We start from the raw sequence: 19658 nt of genomic DNA on the forward strand, positions 1-19658 counted from the left end.
CCCCATGGTTTCTAGTTTCTTTGTAGTTCAACATCCTTTGTGTTATTCAACTTCCGTCAGTCTGCCGGTTTGCATTCTTCCACAGCTGTAGCAGTCATTGTCCCCGAGTATAAAACCTCACTAAACTAAAGCAGAGTTCAGTTCAGTGAACTTTTCTCTTATATACATTTTTTTTTACCATTTTAGACATAGATATTATTTTAAAGACATCCACACTGGACTCTAAGATATTGTTTGACCTTATGCGACATGTTAGTGATAAGTTGCCTTGAATGTAAAGATTTGTGAAACAGCTTCAAGCTATTATTTACAGTTTAAAAGCTTATCATTAACAAAAACAATTATTTGTAATAAAACCCAAAATGACATAAAATGTGTCCCTCCAACATGTGTACAGCAAAAATTGTGGGTCCAAAACAGGTCTATTTGTTGTCATGGCAATATCAGGGTCATTTGTAGTGTTTGTTGTTCTGTTTTACCTGAATTCTAACAATAATACTGTTTAACTTATTAATTGTAGATATATTTAGAGGAGAGCTAAAGGATAAACAAGGGGCACTGAACTAAAAAAGCCACACAAAGAAAGCTTGAAATGGTAGCATCTGCTGCTGGATTATAAAATGTATGCAAATCCACCAGCAAAACAAACATAGGCATTTTTTCCATCCATTTACTTTCTCTGTTAGTCTAACCCAGACCAACAGAGATACTACAACCCATAAAGAAGAAACAAGAGAATAGGCCGATTCATTTTGGGGAACAAAGAGTTCTAGTACGCGGTGGTGAGACATGGATTTCTGTGTGCTCAAGGTTAAAGTAACAAAGCAGCAACAACAACATTTGATAAATTGAACAAAGCTTTTCATCAGTTTAATATTTTCTCAACTATTTACAGTATTTCATCCCTGTTCTCCTTTCAGAGAGTTCAAAAGCTGATTTACAGTGTGGGAATACATCCTTAAACTGCAGTTAAGATTTACAGCAAACTGCTTACAGCGATGAAAACCTTATACCTTTGTAAAGCATACCAGAAAATTGGCTAAGTCGGAGTCAGAGTTACTGGGGGTTCATGAATATCTGGACACATGCTTACAGTGGTTCAAAAAGAGGAAATAAAGTTGTGCCATGAGCTTCTCGTTCATATTTAGTATTTCATCAAAGAGAAGTAATGCCAACTCATGCTAGGAGCTAGCTTCAGCCATTAAGCCCAAGCACATAGAATTGTGCCACATAGTAGCAAACCTGCACAAACAGAAGATTGTTTATTTACTTCCCACCACTCAGGTCATCACTGGCTGTCTTTAGCTTAGCTGCTAACCTGCCATTTAAACCCATTTCCTATGAAGTACAAAAGCCATGAAACACCACAACTAGCCGTCTTCTTCTCCCGAGTTGGAGGTCATGACCACAAAGTTTTCTTCCTCTCCGTACATTACCCCATTTGGTTACTGGAAGGCCTTTTTTAAATGTTAGTTTCCACAGATTGCATTTCCTTATACTGTCTGTGATGCCCTTTATCGGCAACTCATCTGCACTGCCATGGAGAGGAATGACAGGATTGTGGCAACGACTAAAGCCACTCCTCTTTCTTCTGAAGAACCAAACGTTCCAGTTTAGTCTTAAAGTGGTAATGCATAATCCTTCAGTTATCGCTATTGTTTTCTTAAGCCTTATTAGGTACAGTCTCAGTAAAAAAAAATAAAAAAATTAAAAAAAAGATTTTTGCCATGTAGCAACTCTTGAGGCAGACATGAAAAAAGTTCTATTATCCTTCTCCACCCACGTTTTATACAAGACACTTTGGCTAAATTTAGTTTTATGAGGTGATAAAGCCACAGTTAAAGAACTGTGGGAAATATGTAAACAGAAGGTTGGCACAAGTGACAATTTACAGTCATCTGTGAAAACAAGGTAGAGGTTGTGGTACAGTTTGGGCTGGATGCAGTTAATGGAATTATGAGGGTTAAAGGTTAGGGGTGGTACCACCACCTGAAGGGATTTCAGCATAACTCCTTATAAACCCAGTGCAGTAAACAAATACATAGACAGAAAGAGACTCAACAGAACATTGTCCATCACAAACCCATTTCACGCTACAGTTTGGCTGCAAAGACCGCCCCCTGTTTAAGCTGCCTCCAGTCGCTCCGGCATCAGAAAGTTGACCAGATTGTGTTGACCAGACCGCCATCGCAGAACGATTGGTTAGAACGTAGCTCTGCTTGTGGGCGTCAGCTGAACATCTTCAGACTCCATTCCGTCGACGCAAGCAGAAGTGGAATCAGGCCTGACTCGGAACCGTTGTGTTCAAGGGCCCACAGAGTAGCTTCCACTCAGGACTCGAGTATAAGAAATTTTAAAAAAATAGATAATATGGGCTCATCTTGTGAGTGAACACAACAAAATGCAGGAAACCTGGAAAAGGATTCTGAAGAATCCTGATCAGACTGCTAGCTTTCAGCGTTGAGACTTCTTAAAGAACGACGATGAACTTCCAAAGTAATGGGCATAGTCCACAGTTTTTGCTTTTCATGCAGTAGTTTTGAGATTTCAATATAACGCTGCAAGCTTCCCATTTTACAGGTCAAAATTTATAGAGCTGAAGCGCCATGTTCGCATGTTTCCGCTGACATTTAGTGGTGGCAGTTCTCTCCCGGCTGTTAGCACAGGTTAGCTCCCCCTCTCAGCAAATCCAGAGGAAGAAACGGTGTTTCTGTGAGTCAGCGCAGCCAAGCCTCTAAACCAAATGTTTAGCTTCTTTTGTAGGTTCACTTAGAGTTCAAGTCCAGCTGCCTGGCAGATATTTGACTGTGTATAACAACAGGTCAACATCCCTCCTTTCCAGGTACGAGTCGAGCGCAAGTGTCTGTGTGCTCCCCTTGGTGCTGCATTAACAAGTTCCCCTGGGGAATCTGAAAATCGAGAAGAGCGTCAAAACCTTTGTGAAAACTGAGAAAAACTGAGATATGTATTCACATTTTTACACTTTTCTTATATATATATATATATATATATATATATATATATATATATATTTAAAAAATCACCTTATTTTCCTTATTGAGGTTTAATATCTCCTTTATTACAGAGGGGTCCAGCCGGGTGCAGCCGAAGATTTTCTCATGTCTGCAAATAGGGAAGCAAATAAACAGAACAATGTATGAGTGAAAAGAAACAGGGTTTCTGTGAATCATGTTACGACTCGTCATGCCTACAGGAGAGGCTCCAGTAATACTTCAACCGCACAGGTCACACCCAGGTGACCTGCATTTACACAGCAACACAGTGTGTTTACAACCCTTGCAAAAGTATTCGGTAACATTTCGACATTTGGTTGAGCTAAAACAACAAACTTCAATGTGCTTTTTGCAAAACGTTCAGGGCATGTTGGTGCCAGGTCTGAATACCTTTGGAGTGAAGCTTTTTGTCTTTCTTTTTTCCAAATACCATCTGTGAACATTCAAGTCTTGTCACAGACGGGACTTAGACTGTTCCATTCTAACATGTTTTTATGCGACATAAAGGCTGCAGCTCTGGTTCTGTGTTTATGATCATTGCACTGGAAGCTGATTCTCTCCCTTAACATGCTTCTGTACTGTATTTAGCTTCATCCACTCTCACCAACTTCCTTGTTCCTGTCACCATCTTGCTTCACCATGGTTTCAAAGGTTGTAGTTTTTCTCCACAAATAGCATTTTGCATGCAGGCCAAAATATAGACCAACAGAATATATTCTTTTACATACGTTCAGTTTGCCTTACATTGCTTGTAGCAGGCTGCAGTGGAGGCTTGTTGGGGCTTCCTTTCAAAGTTCCAACAAATATTTGTGGAATGCAAAACAAATCTTCTCCATAGATTTTTCCCTCCTAAGTTGGCTTACGATGGAGGATCGTGGTGTTGGTAGATTTGCGGTTGTGCCACGCACTTTCTATTTTCCGCTGATTTAGTTCAGTTTATAACCTAGACCTGTTTCAAGCCTTTCCACAACTTTATCCACCACCTGTCTGTTCGGCTGCTTGCTTTTCATCATGCTGTTTTGTCAAAAACATCTCATATTTCCTTCCCCTGCACAATTTGACTTTGTTTATCACTTAAAATCCCAATAAAATACATTCAGGTATGTGTTTTCAACGTGATAAAAAGTGAAAAAGTTCCAAGTGGCATGAATACGGCTCACTGGTAAATTTTGAACTTCAAAATGTTTCCCGTTTCATTTTGTTTTGTTGACTAGGAATGTAACTTACGTGTCTGGCAGATATGCAAAATGTCTGGAACTCTTGTGATTTTTCAACATAAATTTGTGGGTTGCTATGTAATTGTTGCCTAATATTTTGGCAATTCTCCAGAAATGTGCAGCGACGACAACTTTATCTGGTTCATGTTTCCGTTTTCTCTTCTTCTTCACTCATGCACAAGTGATTCCTATAAATGCACTGCAGTGTTTCTGGCTTTTGTGACACAGACCCTGAATTCTTTCTCTCTAAACAAGTTTTTAAACTTGTAATTACCCCCAACCTTCCCCACCCATCTCCCCTTTTCTCCTCACACACACGTACTTCTTGAAGCAGTAGATAGATAAGATGACACAGAAGCAGACGATGATCGGGATGATGATGGCCACCACATTTGCCGAACTGATGCAAGAACTTGTGGTACCTTCAAGAAAAAGAAAGCCTCTTTAGTGGTTGAATACAATTTTTAGCCTCTTGCTCTCAAAACTCTGAAGAGCCTTCAGCTCTTTTCTGCTCACAGTAAACCAAATATACAAACGATTTCAAGGACTAACTACAGAACAGAAACAGAAAGGAGAAACAAAGTAAGTAGCGGCATGCCAGTAGAGACTGCGAGTTCTACTGAACAGAAAACCTGAGTACACTCTAAAATAATCTTAGTTTTTCACAGTACTGTAAGTGCATTCTGTCCCACTTCTTTACAGTAGTTCTTCAGTCTCTGTGTGTTTGATTATGTAACATGTTTTGTTGAAGGATTATAATCAGGATGAGGTTGGGGTCATTGCGCCATGCTCCACTGCTGTCTCCGTTGGAATGAGGTACTTGTGCTGACATGCAGTTCCTTTTTCACCAACTACGCTTTTAATTGTTGCCAGATTTGTTCATTTTCTATCAGCTGAAAATCTCAATGTTTCTCCACTTTTTTGTGGGTTAGGGACGACACTACTTAACATGCCAGCTAAGGCTTATTGAGTCTTGAATTTTATAAGCACTATACTTTCTGGGATGATCTCTACTGATATTATAGTTTGTTTTTTTTCCAGTATAATGATGCATCCAAATTATTTGGAAACTGTTTTAAGAATGTTTTGCCTGTAGGCAGTGATGGCATAGTTACTTTGAAAAAGTAACTTTAATCGGATTTCTGATTACTCCTTGAAAAAGTAACTTAGATTACTAATTACTTGATTTGGAAAGTAACTAAGTTACATCAAAAGTAACTTTAGTTACTTTCAGCAGCTGCTAACAACAACGCTCCGCCACCTGTGAAAATTACATTGATCTTTGCCAATACTTAATTGCAAGTAATTTTATAAAGGTAATATCAACAATGTATCTACATTTATAACACTTATAAGATTGAACTGAAGGAGATATTGTTTAATGGTTACAACAGTACAAAAAAACGTTAGTAATGTGTGTGTTTTTGTGTGTTGAACTATTGTCTGGAAAACTCTAAGAAGGATTTTAACCCCCCCCCAGCCTCCAGGTTGTGCGTTACGGCCCTGCGTTTGGTGTCAGAGCGCAGTGCACAGAGCTCCTCCTGCAGCTCCACAATTCAGATGGCTGCTGCACAGATTTGTGACACTTATCTTAATATTAGTAATTATAATGGCGTTTAGTTGCACAACTTTACGGACTCATTCACTGGTGGCTGTTTTCACGTTTATTGCGCTGCTCATATTAGTCTCAATGTTTCCAATGTTCTGGATAACTCGACGTAATTCACAGGTAATATTGACATTAACAAAGACACAGCAGGACGGATCATCCGGGAAATGATGGACAGGGAGAGCCTGAGTAAAACTACCTTAATGACGGACAAATTCTGGGATTTATGATGAGTCTCTGCTTATTTCCAAGCCCAAATGAGCAACTTCACTTTCAAAAACGAGCTCAAAAAGCGCAACCCGCCACTCATTAAATTTGCTAGCGACTTTAGAAAAAAACAAGCCCAAAGCCGCTTATAATAATCGAACTTGGCGACAGAAACTCAAAATAGTTCCTGTTTTTCTACCAACAAAATGCGCATCTCCCTCTTCCCTCCATTGTTTACGTTTCTGTCGCTGCTGATGCTGTCGCATAGAAACGGCGATCACTCGACAAGACGCGTAGAGGAAATAAAATAAAGTTACAAAAGAAAATAGTAACGCACAGTAACGCAAAGTGGTTTCGATAAGTAACTGTAGTCTGACTACTGGATTTGAAATAGCAACGCGTTAGATTGTTACTGAAAAAAGTGGCCCGACGTCAGTAACACGTTACTTTGTAAGGATGTCACATCACCATGAGGTTGTTGAAGTAGTAATAGCAAAGTAATTGGCAGAAAGCTACCAAGCTGCTCTGAAGTGTACCAACCGTTTTAGCTGGCAAGTTTCAATCACTCCGGAGGTGTGTTTACTTTTTCACCAAGCTCACAGTGATGTGAAACATTTCTAACACAGGCAAGAAGAGGATTAGCAATAATAGATTCACATAACCTCACTCCAAAAAAAAAAAAAAAGTGTGAATCATCTTTTTTCTAGGCAATCTCACATATCCTGAAAGCAGCTACTGTAATGTAAAACTACAGCTGGCAAGCTAAGAGAATCTACAGGAAACCCAAACTTAGAACTTACATTCACATATTAGAGATGTGTTTCAAACTGAGATGTTTGTAAATTTCAACATGAAAAGAAGACAAAGGTGTCTATGTGCTCAGGTGAGAACAGGTACGCTGCCTCTGGCGATTGAAGTGGGATGATTCAGGTAAGAGACCTTTGTGTTAGCAACATTCATTGAACCAGCGCAGCAACAAAGAGAGAGTTTCTTATCCTCACTACGTCCTTTTTGATATGGATTTGAATTTTTTGCAAATGTTTTATAATGTTGTTCTGTGAACTTCTTGAGGTCCTTTCAGATGCACTCGACAGAATGTCTTGTTAGTCTATGTACGCTGGGAACCACATGTTACATCAAACTATTAAATTTACGAGCAGCTTATTCTATATTTTTTGCTTAAGAATGTACGTATCAACATCAAAAGAGCAATAAATGTTAAACATTATACCTTATAAATATTAACCCTTTAGCCTTTTTTGCCTTAAGTCTTCCTTAGCTCTAATCTTCATTTCAAATGTGCTGAGATATGACACAGCATGTGATGGTCCAAAGACACAATACATTGATCATATTCCAATTTGCATTATCTGTTCGTGATATGGAGCGCATGTCAGGCAACCACGTTGCTGTACTTTCATCAGACCTGTGTGTGACAACGGAGAAGAGACTCTTTCTGTCTGCTAAAGCTAAAAGATATGACGATCCAGAGTGAGAAATCATCGGTCTCTACCTAAAATATGTGTATTTCAAAGAAAATGTACAAATAATGTAAATAATTCCACTTGATATGAGCCATGTCAAGACAGAAAGATTTAAATAAAACTGGATATTTACCATAGGGTATAACTTCACTGGTGTCACTGGATACGTGTTTGTAGAACCCAGTAGTGCTGATGTTGTACTGAAACTCGTACCTACAGCATTTATTGTAGGGGATGTCCACAGTTCGATGTTGACTGAACGTATAGCACCAAGGAGGCTGAAAGAAAGGGTTATCATTAGCTTACTTTTATAACTCAGAAGATAAAGTATAAAGGACATGATTCCCAAACTGTAGCAAAGGGAAAATATTTTCTGCTCACATGTCTCATATTTCTGTTGTATTTTCTTGTCAAAAAAGTGAACCAGCTTTTGTGTAATCTTGCTCGTAAGGAAAGAGGAACAGCATTTTACCAAAACAATGGAATTAAACAGGAGTATTAGCCTTTTCTCATTTGAAAACAGAAGTGAAACTAAACACTTCCTGAGATGCCAATGTGACTGTATTGTAGTTCAGTAGCTCAGTGCTTGATTGTTCACAAACATGATCGCTTTTTTTTTTTTTAAGTAGTTTAAAGACCTAGAAAAAACTGGCTTGCATCAGATATCAACATACCTTTGCAGGATGGGGCTTTCTTTTTTTAGCTTTGCATATGGCAATATTTACATTCCTGGGGCTTTGACACTTCTATCACATTCTAACCACAAATTTCAATTTATTTTATTAGCGTTTTGAAACAGATCAACATAAAAGTAAAGCTTACTCGTGAAAACATTGCAAATAAATATCAGGAAGGACCTCTCTTGCCATGATTTCACTCCCCTGCCCTCGAAACGGAACCACGACCCACACCTTTAGAACCTCCGTTGCGTCATAAAACTCCTAAATATTTTGATGTTGACATGAAAACTTACTTTGTTGTTTCCACATTCTTTGTACCAGACGCAGAATTGCCACGCACTGTTCGGTCCAACAACCGGTTTTTCCCATGTCAGTTGGAGATAAGCTCCTGTCTCATTGATGCTCATTTTCGGCACGTGTATTTCTAAAAAAAAAAATGCAAAAAATAAATAAATAAATGGTGAAACTCCATCATCAGACAGGCCAAAATGCAGTACAAAGAAATAAATAAAACATAGAAGTAAGTCACCAAAGACTACCAACCCATCTTAGGTTCAAAGGTGTTCATTCTTGTCTCATTCTCCACAAGCACAAAGATATCTCGATCCTTCTCTACTTTCAGGGAACAGCTGCTCCTCCCTTCCATCTTGAAAGCCTCACACGCCTTCAGACTCTGTATGTCTTTCTTCTCTATTCCACGGAACCTGAAATGATAGAAAGGGCAGCAGATGTCACACACCTACAAGTTAAGATGCAAGTTCCCTTACAGCCACTAGAGGGAGACGTAGTCTGTGAAACGAATCTGAGTGGTGACTCATTCTCTTCAAACAGTTCTTTACAACTCACTGCAAAAGCAATAAAATCTTAAGTCATTTTTGCTTAGTTTATAGTGCAAGTACACATAAAAAAACAAAACTAACTTACAAGTCAGCTTGTTTTAATTCCATAATTTCTTAACATTCATTTTAAAAATGTACTAGTTCCACTGGCAGCTTATTTTACTTATAACCAGGCATTTCCCCCTTATTATAAATGAAATAAGTTGCCAGTGGAACTAGTACTTTTTTTTTTAATCGGTATTAAGAAATAACTGACTTAACATAAGCTGCTATATGTTGATGAAATGTTACTTGCATGTTAGAACTCTGGAAATAAGACAAATTATGTTATATTTGTGGTAGAATCTAGACCAAAAATGCCTGGTAAGATTTTGTGGTTTTGCAGTGTACTCACAAAGGTTACTGTGAACACATTCTGGGTCAACAAAGTCGAACATGAGTAGTTATTAACCAGTACTGTGGACATTTTTTTATTCTGTTGTTACACTTTTTTAAGAGCGTAAATAAACAAAGCGATTCCCACCTGTAGTACACCTTCAGATCCCTCGATGGATCAACTGCAGTCCAGAAACACTTGGAGTCGTTGGACAGGTAAAAACATCTGAAGTCCTTCACCAACTCAGCTGCACAGGACGAACAGTAAAGTATAGTTACAGTCTGTACATCTGCCTGTAAAGCTCAACTGTGGGTTGTTATTATTCCTTGACAGTTTCTTCATCCTCACCATATGATTTCGGTGCTTTAATATTCACTTTTACAGGCTCACTTTCATTCCAGCCTTTACAGCCTTTCAATGGTTTGGAGGAAATGTTCAGCTCCAGAATGTCGGCGGTGAAATCTTTACTTAAATAGTAGTTAGTGAAATTAGTGTGTTCCACACGAGCAACCTGGAAGACAGCAACAGCTAGCATTAAATCCAGTTATTGCTCTGTTCCATGAAATTCCAGGTTAAATCTGAAGGTGTTTAGATAGCAGCAGAATGTCTTCAGTCAGAAAATAAATAACTGCATAGAGAATGACAATGCCTAGTTCAATTCTGAATTGATTCAAAATGCTCAAAAAATGGATTTTAAAATACATTACTGTTGCAGTTTGTATTTATATATTTCATATACCTCATATATTTTGAACAATTCTTTGAAGTTTTTTCTATTTAAGAAAAAAACAGACAGCTAATCTAACCTACTACTGGTCATTTTAAATGACAGAATCTTACGCACACAAACCTATTTCTGTTTAAATATAAACTGATGGAATTTGATACATTATGAAACATCCAAGGTTAGCATAAACTAAGATGATGAAAGTCAGGCTTGGTTAGCCACAATTAAACACTTGTAGTCGCTTTATGTGGGCGTCTTTTCACCTTTCGCTTTTTAACCACAACTTCACAATACTCAACATTTTTATTCAAGCCGTTTTTGCTTGGGAGGCGACCTCTGTCTATCTGCTAAATCCTGGCTTAGTTGTCCAGTGTCAACACTTTGTTCACCTGCACCCATGTAAACAAGGAAGTTAAGGCTTTTTTTATCCACTAAATCCTGGTCAATCCTGCACTGGAAATTCACCTAATCCAGCATTGTTCTTGTGAAATAAATACAACCTGGCTTGTATAACTCAGGTAAGCCTGTGGGCTTCATGTTAAGGAGTTCAAAGTCTTGGAGATAAATGTGAGCTTAAATATTTGGTCAAATAAGAAGCAAAAGACCAAAGCAAAAACATAAAAAACAAAAAAAAAACATCAAGAACTCTCAGTGCACCTCTAGGTGCTCTTTTCATGGTTACATGAAAGGAGCACGCAGGTCTTAAAAGCAGTGGTGATGACCTTGAAATTAAAAGTTTTGAATGATGGCAATGCCTAATGCTAGCTGTGACCTCAGGATAAGGTCAGAAAAGATTTGAAGACTAAAGATAACAAACAGCTCAGACGTGGAGTGAACTGGCTGTTCAACTGATGGGCACCGCTGTAGTTTGCTAGGTTGAAAAAATATATGAGATTTTACTGGAAGCTAAAAATTTGATTTGGTTGCTGGTTAACATCTCTTCATATAAACTCTCTTAACTAAATACAATAATTAAACATATGTGGGACTTTAATAACTTGATTAAAAACAAAGTTTGTAAGTGAGCCTTAAATAGCATCCACCATGGCTCTAGTAATGCTAGATAACTAGCATTAGGCAGTCCAATTTAAATATTTGAAGGTCAAACTAAATAGGATATTTCCTGTCACAGATGCAAAGGGTCTGTAGAACATTTGCGCATCACTCTTGGTTGTGCCCCAGACTTAATGATTCAATATTTAGATGCTATTCCACAGAATTAAAGGTAAAGATTGACCTTGACCCTGAAACTGCAAAACTGGGCGTTTCCAGCATGCTGGGAAAAATGTACATTGCTCCGTAGAGAGCAATGTGATCGTTATCGCTAAATGCTCTATTCTGAAATTACAGAAACCTCCTCAATTTGCTGTCTGGCTGAGGGAATTCACAAAGGTTCTTCATTTTGAAAAAGTCAAATAAGTGTCTGGTAACCCAGAGAAATCTTCCAGCCTGGAGTTTGATCCTGGAACAGTTAAAGTCCTAGCTGATCCCAAAGATAAATGCTCATTTGGTTATTTTAGGGCTTGATTGATATCTTTTGATTTTGTTGTTGTTGTTGTTGATAGTTTTATACCCCACAGTCTACTCTTGGTGGATTTACTTTGTTATTTGCCAAGCTTGTCAAATATATAATTTGAGACATTTATGTCTGTGTTTTAAAAAAAGAAATATTTTAAGTCAATTCAGCTGTTTTTCTGTATCGGATCAGTAACGGCCGATGCTAAACCTCAGATATCTGTGTCAGTATCAAAAGTGAAAAAAGGGGATTAGTGCATCCATAGTTTTTACGTGAAGAGAATGTAGGTCATCATCATCATAATCACACTATGCATGTCCTGCCCCACCCCCCAAATGTAGCCATTCTTACATCCTGCTGCTTCTCCGACCATCGTATCTCAAAATTAACGTTACAGCTCTGTGGCAGCTCCTTGGGCTTCGGCCAAGTCCAGTTCACTACCACAACAAATCTATCCGCCCAGTGATGAGTATATTTTTGGGGGGCAGGAAGACGGCGATCTGTAAGAGGGAAGAAAAACAACAGTCAGACACGCAGCATAAAGAGGCTGCATAAAGATACAGCACCAATACATCTGAGTCAAACACTCTCTGGTCACTGGGAATGAAAGGAAATATCAAAGGATTGGGCTGGTTAGTAGGAAGAAACCAACTGGGAGTTTGAGAAGACGGTGGAGAAACAAACAGAAAACGACAGCAAGAAAACCCAGAAGCACTGAAACAGGAGTACCGTCTATGTTACAGAAATAGCAAAGTGGACAGTTTAGAAGCCCAATGAATCCTAATGAACATCATAAAAATATTGGCAAAAAGCTATTAAGCCATCTGCGAGGAAGCTCGAGCTTGGCCATCACTGGACCTCCAACCAGGACGATGATCCCAAACACACCTCAGTGTCCACCAAGTCTTCCGGGAGACGCTCTAGAAACTAGAGTGGCCGTCACAGGGGGCAGAATAATTGAAAAAATGGCAGCTGCAGCCACGGACCCAAGAATGTTAATGAACCGGAAGCCTTTGCCCAGAAGGACCGGCTCAGATTCTTCAGGAATGTTGCCAGAAGCCGGTTTCTGGCTATGAAGCCCTTCTGCAGCAACAGGCTGCTACATTTAGAGAAACCACAGGCAGTAGAACTTATGCTGACTTACATGAACTGTTTTAACAGGTACTGGTTTGTATAATTTGCAAATAAGCCTAATTTGATCTGGGGTTTGATTCATTTCAGATTTACATTCTGTTATTAAAAAGCGTACACACTGGATCAATTTAGATCTGTAAGAGCAAGAAACGGCAACTCTCTGCAACAATCTGAGCATTTTACAAATCATTTCAGTTTATTTCATTTATTCTAACAGCATGGACTGGCACTGCTATTAGGTACAAGATTTTACAAAAATGACTCTTTCCAAATCAAATGCAATGCCTGACTAGTCCTATGATTTAAAGTCCTTTTAATGAGAAGCAAGAGAAAGAGCTTCCTCCCCCACCCCAACTTGTTGCTGCGCAATTCAGCTGGCTACAACAGAAAACAATTCTAATCAGTTATAGATTATATAAATCTATAATTGATATTAAATTCCAAACCAAAATAAATGTATTTTAATGGTTGTAATGTAGTGTTACATTGTTTTGGGTGCAAAAACACCTGTTACGTTTTGTTGTTTATTTGTTTAGAATAAAAGCAATTGTATAATTTTTTGCATTTTTATTTTTTTATTTTAAAGCAATATTTACAGATTTAGGCTTTTTTTTTTTCCTTAATTAAAACCTTTAGCAACATTTTAGGTGTGATAACTTCAGGGCGTCACGTGTTGTAAGGTCCAATCATTTTCCAAAAATTCCCGTAAATTTCACAGCAAAAGATGCTGTGATTAGTTTGAGCTCCGGAGTTAAGACTGTTGAAAGAATTGCAAGTGGAAAAACTAAAATTGCATATTTTGGCACCTCAACATAATGTTTTACTCATTTTAACAGAGTAATGATCAGCTCTTGATTGCATTTAGCTGGGCGGTGATGCCTCTGCATCAAGTTCTGAAAGTCAAGTTTCAGAACCAGGACGATTTGGCAAAGCTAAAAGGACGTGAGCTTTGCTTCCGTGAAGGTAAAGTGTTCCAGTCATCTAATTAGCATTCTCTTCCTAATGTTCCCACGTACATCTATGCTTCTAAAGAGAAACGTTGAAACTATTTATAGAAGAAAAAAAGTCCAGGTTTTGAACATCGGACCAGAAAACTGAACAGTGAAGGTAGGCATGCGTTAAAATCTATATATTCTAATAAACGCTTTAAAGACTGTGAGGGTCTCTGGTGATCAATATCAGCAAATTGAATAAATAAAGGGATAGCACGTTACCAGCTATGATGAGAGGTGGTGAGATCTGATAATTAGTATCAGCTCTCTGCGGATGCAAACACGTAGTTTCTTAGGTAATATCAGTGATGCACGTTATGCTGGTCAAATATGTTGAAATGTCCCTTATTCCGACAAAGTTCAGCCTGAATTTATGTTTATGGAAGAAGTAAAAGGTCAAGTATCCTCTGGAACGTCACATTTAAAAATAAATAAATAAATAAAACGAAACTAAGTTCATTTGAGAGAGTAAAGCAAACTGATGTATACAGACGGCACTTCCCACAACTACTGTAGAAGGTTTTAGATTTGTGTTAGAAATCAATAGTATGCATTTATGACTCTGATTAGACCGTAAACAGTTTTTTTTTTCCATTCTGTCAGATAACAGTAAATAGAGGAAGAAGAAAACAGAGACCATAATGAATTAAAATGATTCCATAATGCTTATTAAAGTAACTTAAAAGCATATTGAAAAAACAAGCTGTTTACAGCTTTAGAACTTATATATACTGTATATATATATATATATATATATATATATATATATATATATATATATATATATATATATATATATTCAAAGAGAGTTCATCACACACATAAAATGAAAGAACCCCCATACTCCCACTCACTGCTACTTTATACCCCATTAATAAAATAAAATTTAATTAAATTTATCAAAGCACGTACCCCTAACAGTATGATTTTTTTTTTAGCATTACCAGAAGCAAATGGGCTGAGTGGCAAAAGTTATTGAAACATTAATTTGATAGCCGTTAAAATATTCAAGTAAAATGAAAAACCAGATTGAGCTTTTGGGAAATGCCTCTCCAGTATAGTTTCAGGTGTATTTACAGTGTTAGCAGCCGCAGTCGACCAGATCACAGCACCGTATCAAGAGCAGTCACAAACAGCTTTCCAGTTCATTCACCTGTCCTCCTATAGAGCAACAACACTTAGATCTGACCCAGCTAAAGCATGAGATCATTTCTCTGCCTGCCTTCAGAAAAACAACAACAACAAATAAAACAGGAAAAAATACTTTTAAGCTACTCTACAAATGAAATTGGCCACATTTTATTACTGTTTAAATCTATTACAATAAATTCAAATAGGTCATTCAGAAAGATAACGTCGGGGGAATAAAACAATTTTGAATGTGAAACAGGGAAACCAGAATCCAACGTCTTTAAGTTATCATGGAAATCTGACATGGAAATGAGGGCAAAGTTAGCATGCTTTGTAGCCTATTTCCCTGTTTTTATGGAATCTGCTTTAGTTCAACATTTAAAATAAGTTATCACTCTTTTAAACACAAATAGAAACTTGAGAACTTTAGTTTATTTTGGATACAAATATTGACCTTTTTTTTTTTAGCTTTTCTTTGGCATCTACATAAAGTTAGATGAGGTTCTGTTTTTAAAAAATCCTTTTACTTTTTTCAAAAGGCCTGGACTCGAACCTACGGCGTCCGCATCAAAGCCTCCATATGTGAGTTGATGCTTTATCCCTGCGCCACCACAGCTTGACCAAAAAAAATCCTTTTAATTAATAATTATAAATAAATGTTTCTGGATCAGAAACCAGTCATGAAAAAAGAAAACTAAAACACTAAAGTACAATATAATTTCTTTTCTTTCTGTGGTCAAAAAGGATAAACAGATTCTTAAATGTGATCATATTTTCTTTTCTTACATAAAATAATAAAAACATAAAATAATTGGCAAAGAATAAAGAAAAATTGGCACTTTTTCTCATATTCTGACATCTTCAACTTACACAAGCAAAACACAAGCTTCACATCATGGCGGCATGTCTGGTACACTGAGAGGTTTGTTTTGTTCGTGTTTTTTTTTTTTTTTTTTACATGTGGTTCACAATGTTATAAAGACGTCACTTTTAAAAAGAACATTTTTCATCATTAAACTTATCAAAAATGTAAGCGTAATTATTTTTACACCCTGTTTTTTTTATTCATGTTGTGCCGTACGACCTTTGGTGTGCAACAGAACCTGGTGCATGTTTTTGCATAAGGGAGTTTCTTATTAGCAACCAGAAACAAAACACAAAAATACAAACCAAAGTTAAGATGTTTGTTTTAAAATACTAAACATTACATTTACTTACAAGGGCCTTTTTTTTTGTTTTCTTAAAAAACAAACAAAAAAAAAAAACAACAACTGATAAGCAGCACTATAAAATGTATCTTGATTTTGAAAATCACTGTTAAAGCTAAACAACATGTTTTATGATTTTTACATTCCTCACGACATCTAATTCTAAACATCGCATACTGCAGGAGGCGCTGTGGGTTTTATGCACCTCAAAAGCGTTGTCCCACACACTTTCTCACCTTGAAACAAATGATCAGGATTATACAATTGAATCATTTGTATTTATAGCACATTATACTGTGAGATAAACGGGATACGGGGGGCCTTGATGCCACAGTGAAATTATAAGAAAATTAAACCACTAAAATTTCCACTCATTGTTTATGATCACAAAAAAGGGAAAGTTGTTTTTTTAGTGTAATATTTGTTTGTTGTTGTTTTTTCAAAGGAAAATAAATTAATACGTGCTTTTTAATTTTGCTGAGAAAATGCCCAAAACATGAGGCGTTTGTTGCGTTTTAGATTCCGAATTAGGCGCCATCGAATAAGGTCGTCATTCCTAGAAAAGCAGCGAAACGCCGGGAATCGGATTCGAACTCACGCCGATGGAAACCAGTTTTCTGTGCGTTTCAGGAATGACAGCTGTCGAAAGCGGCGCAGTGAAGGACGCAGCATTAGTAAGCGTTCAAAAGCACATTTTCATTTCATTTCTATTACAGCTCTGCTGAAACTACTATTACAAATTCTACCGCAATAAATCGTTTTACATCCTCCTTTTGGCCGACTTTCCACAACCGCGACAGCTTCAATTCAGCCCCAAAACTTAATGCCATAACCATTCTAGTTCTACCTACTATTTATTGATACATTTCACGCTCTAAATATTGACCAAAAAAAAAAAACACATTTGGTGGACAGAGAAAACAGCTCTTGTTAAATAAGAACATTATATACAATCAGTGTAAAGTTATTTAAGAGCAACTCGGACACGGAGGTAAATCACACGACTAAGAACTGGTAATTATATTGTGCTGTAAATAGCATTAAGTGCAATTTAGATACCGAACACCGCTAGCTTACCCTTCAATATAGTTAAGAAAATGAGAGATAAAATGGACAGAAAAGACAGAGCAACCAACAGGTGTTGGGTTGAAGCCAGACTCCAAACTTCATTAATTTCCTCCTCCCCCGAAAAAAAAACGTGTAAAGAAGGAAGGGGGAAAACATTTAGTTATTTAAAAAAAAAAAAAAAAAAAAGTTTTACCTGCTTCGCCGTAGGACGCCATCACGATGGCGAAGCTCAGGAAGGCGACAAATTGCGGCGTCGCGCTCATGTTTGTCCTCGAGCGTCTGAGTTGTGCCGTTCTGCGCGCGACAAAACTTCCCACGGGAGCTCTCGTATTCCGAGGGGACAGGAAGGAGAAGACAAACTACAAATCAGTGCCCGGCGACAGGCAAGCACAAGAGGAAGGGTGCCCGGAGGACCACTTCAGAAAAGCAGAAGAAGAGAAACCGAATGGGAACAGAAATATGAGCACAGACAGTCTCGGTGGGTCAGAGGTGTCTGAAGGGAACGGCGGCGGCGGAGCTGAGCGGGAGCACAGTAGGAGGAGGAGGAGGAGGAGGAGGAGATGACAGTCAGACCTACATAGTCTGTCAACACCAGGTTAGCTCCATAAAACTCTGCTTGACTGTAGGAGGAGAAACCACAACACTGGGAGAGGAGGGCTAAGCGCATGCGTGTCATTTGTGGGATATCATAAACACAAGTGTCCATCCATTCCTCCAGGAAGTCGTCAGCCGCTTAATGAGTCTGTGAATCATTAAGCTGAAAATCTGTATGGTAATGGATTTATGTGAAAACAAAACACGCGGCGTGCAGGAGAGAGCAGAGAAAGGCCAGAAACATAAAAACACACCGCAGCATACGGGATTTTATTTTTTCCAAGCAGCAGAATGTTGCACCAAGTTTATTTAAGAGTCACTTCTGTTCCAGACTGATTCCAGACCGTAATGTATAGTTAGAACGACGCCATAAACGACTTTCACGACACTTTACTGTAAACTGAGTCACGAGAAACAAGTGGGTCAGTAAATTATGAACTTGGCAAATCTACTTCATCAAAAATGACAGAAAGAGTAGAAGGAAGGGGCGAGGGGGTAAACAAACAAATAAAAAAAGAGCAGGAAGGTATTATAAGGCTGAGGTCAAAAGGAAGGTCAGAACAAGAGGGAGAAATAAAAAAAGAAGGACATGGTATAAAGAATGAATTATAGTGGGAAAAATTGCACACAAGCAAGGAAACCATGTGAGGGAAGAAAAGAGACAATGGAATAGGTAACCAAATGTTTATCTACATTTATTTTATTTTTTTGGGAAAATCTCACAATCGACTCTACTGCTGAACCCAAAGGCATCTACAAATCTAAGTACATAGATATTGATAAAGCATCTTTAACAAAGACATTTAACAATAACTGTAGAATCAGCTCGTAGAAAACAGTACGTCTGTCTAACAAGACAAGACAGCTAAACCTACCTCGCCACATTCCTTCATCAGATGCATTGCATTTTAAGCTGCAATTACAGTACAGACCAAAAGTTTGGACACGCCTTTTAATTCAATGACTTTCCTTTATTTTTATGACTATTGACATTGTAGATTCACACTGAAGGCATCAAAACTATGAATAACACATGTGGAAATATGCACTAAACAAAAAAGTGTAAAACAACTGAAAATAGCCCTTATATTCTAGTTTCTTCAAAGTAACAACAAAGTAGCTTTGCACACACTCTGCATTTTCTTGATGAGCTTCAAGAGGTAGTCACCTGAAATGGTTTTCACTTCATAGGTCAACCTGCCCTGTCAGGTTAATAAGTGGGATTTATTGCCTTATAAATAGTCATGAAATTAAAGAAAACCCATTGAATTAGAAAGGTGTGTCCAAACTTTTGGTCTGTGCTGTATTTTTGTTCTGTTTGAACATTTCGTCGATCACAGTTGAGTGTCCCCATGCACACGCACCGTATTGTGTCTGCACGGGAACAAACAAGGAAGTTCCCCAGACGGGTTTAGAAATCAACAACGTAGATGACAGCAGAACCAGAAAAGCAGGGGATTTTAGAGTAAACAGGTATTTTGTCTATGCTTCACACAATAATCTGCCTGAAAGCAGAAGTGCAATGGGTTCAGTTTTTTTGGAGGCTCGTTGCTCAGCAATACGTTCAGCTTGGCTATTATGTAACAACCAGTAAATGTCAAAGGCAATTATTAACAACGTGAGTAATTTTGATCTACCAAGTCAGGGTAACACCGGATCATCAGGAATTAAGGTAACGCTTTATTTGAGGGGTTGTGAATAAGACTGTCATGATAACGTCATAAACATCACATAACACCTGTCATGAACATGAGTGAGTCTTCATGAATATTTATGTCTGTTGTCATAAAGTGTCATTTGGTAAATCATGACACTTTTAATACAAAGTTGACATTATTCAAAATGTCTTTGTTATGACATCC

At 37.8% G+C, this 19658-nt stretch overlaps 1 protein-coding gene across 1 annotated transcript; it reads right to left on the reverse strand.

Annotated features, from left to right (window-relative positions):
* Positions 1-844: 844 nt before the first annotated feature.
* Positions 845-17754, reverse strand: LOC114157576 (uncharacterized). The gene is made up of 10 exons (XM_028038654.1): positions 17396-17754; positions 12021-12169; positions 9775-9937; positions 9574-9673; positions 8755-8915; positions 8505-8635; positions 7665-7809; positions 4554-4653; positions 3045-3123; positions 845-2909 (listed from the first exon to the last, which is right to left on the reverse strand). The coding sequence occupies exons 1-10, from the start codon at positions 17463-17465 to the stop codon at positions 2823-2825; spliced, it is 1185 nt and encodes a 394-aa protein (XP_027894455.1). The 5' UTR covers positions 17466-17754; the 3' UTR covers positions 845-2822.
* Positions 17755-19658: the final 1904 nt, after the last annotated feature.

This window comes from Xiphophorus couchianus, chromosome 14, assembly GCF_001444195.1.
Source record: "Xiphophorus couchianus chromosome 14, X_couchianus-1.0, whole genome shotgun sequence".
Lineage (NCBI taxonomy): Eukaryota > Metazoa > Chordata > Actinopteri > Cyprinodontiformes > Poeciliidae > Xiphophorus > Xiphophorus couchianus.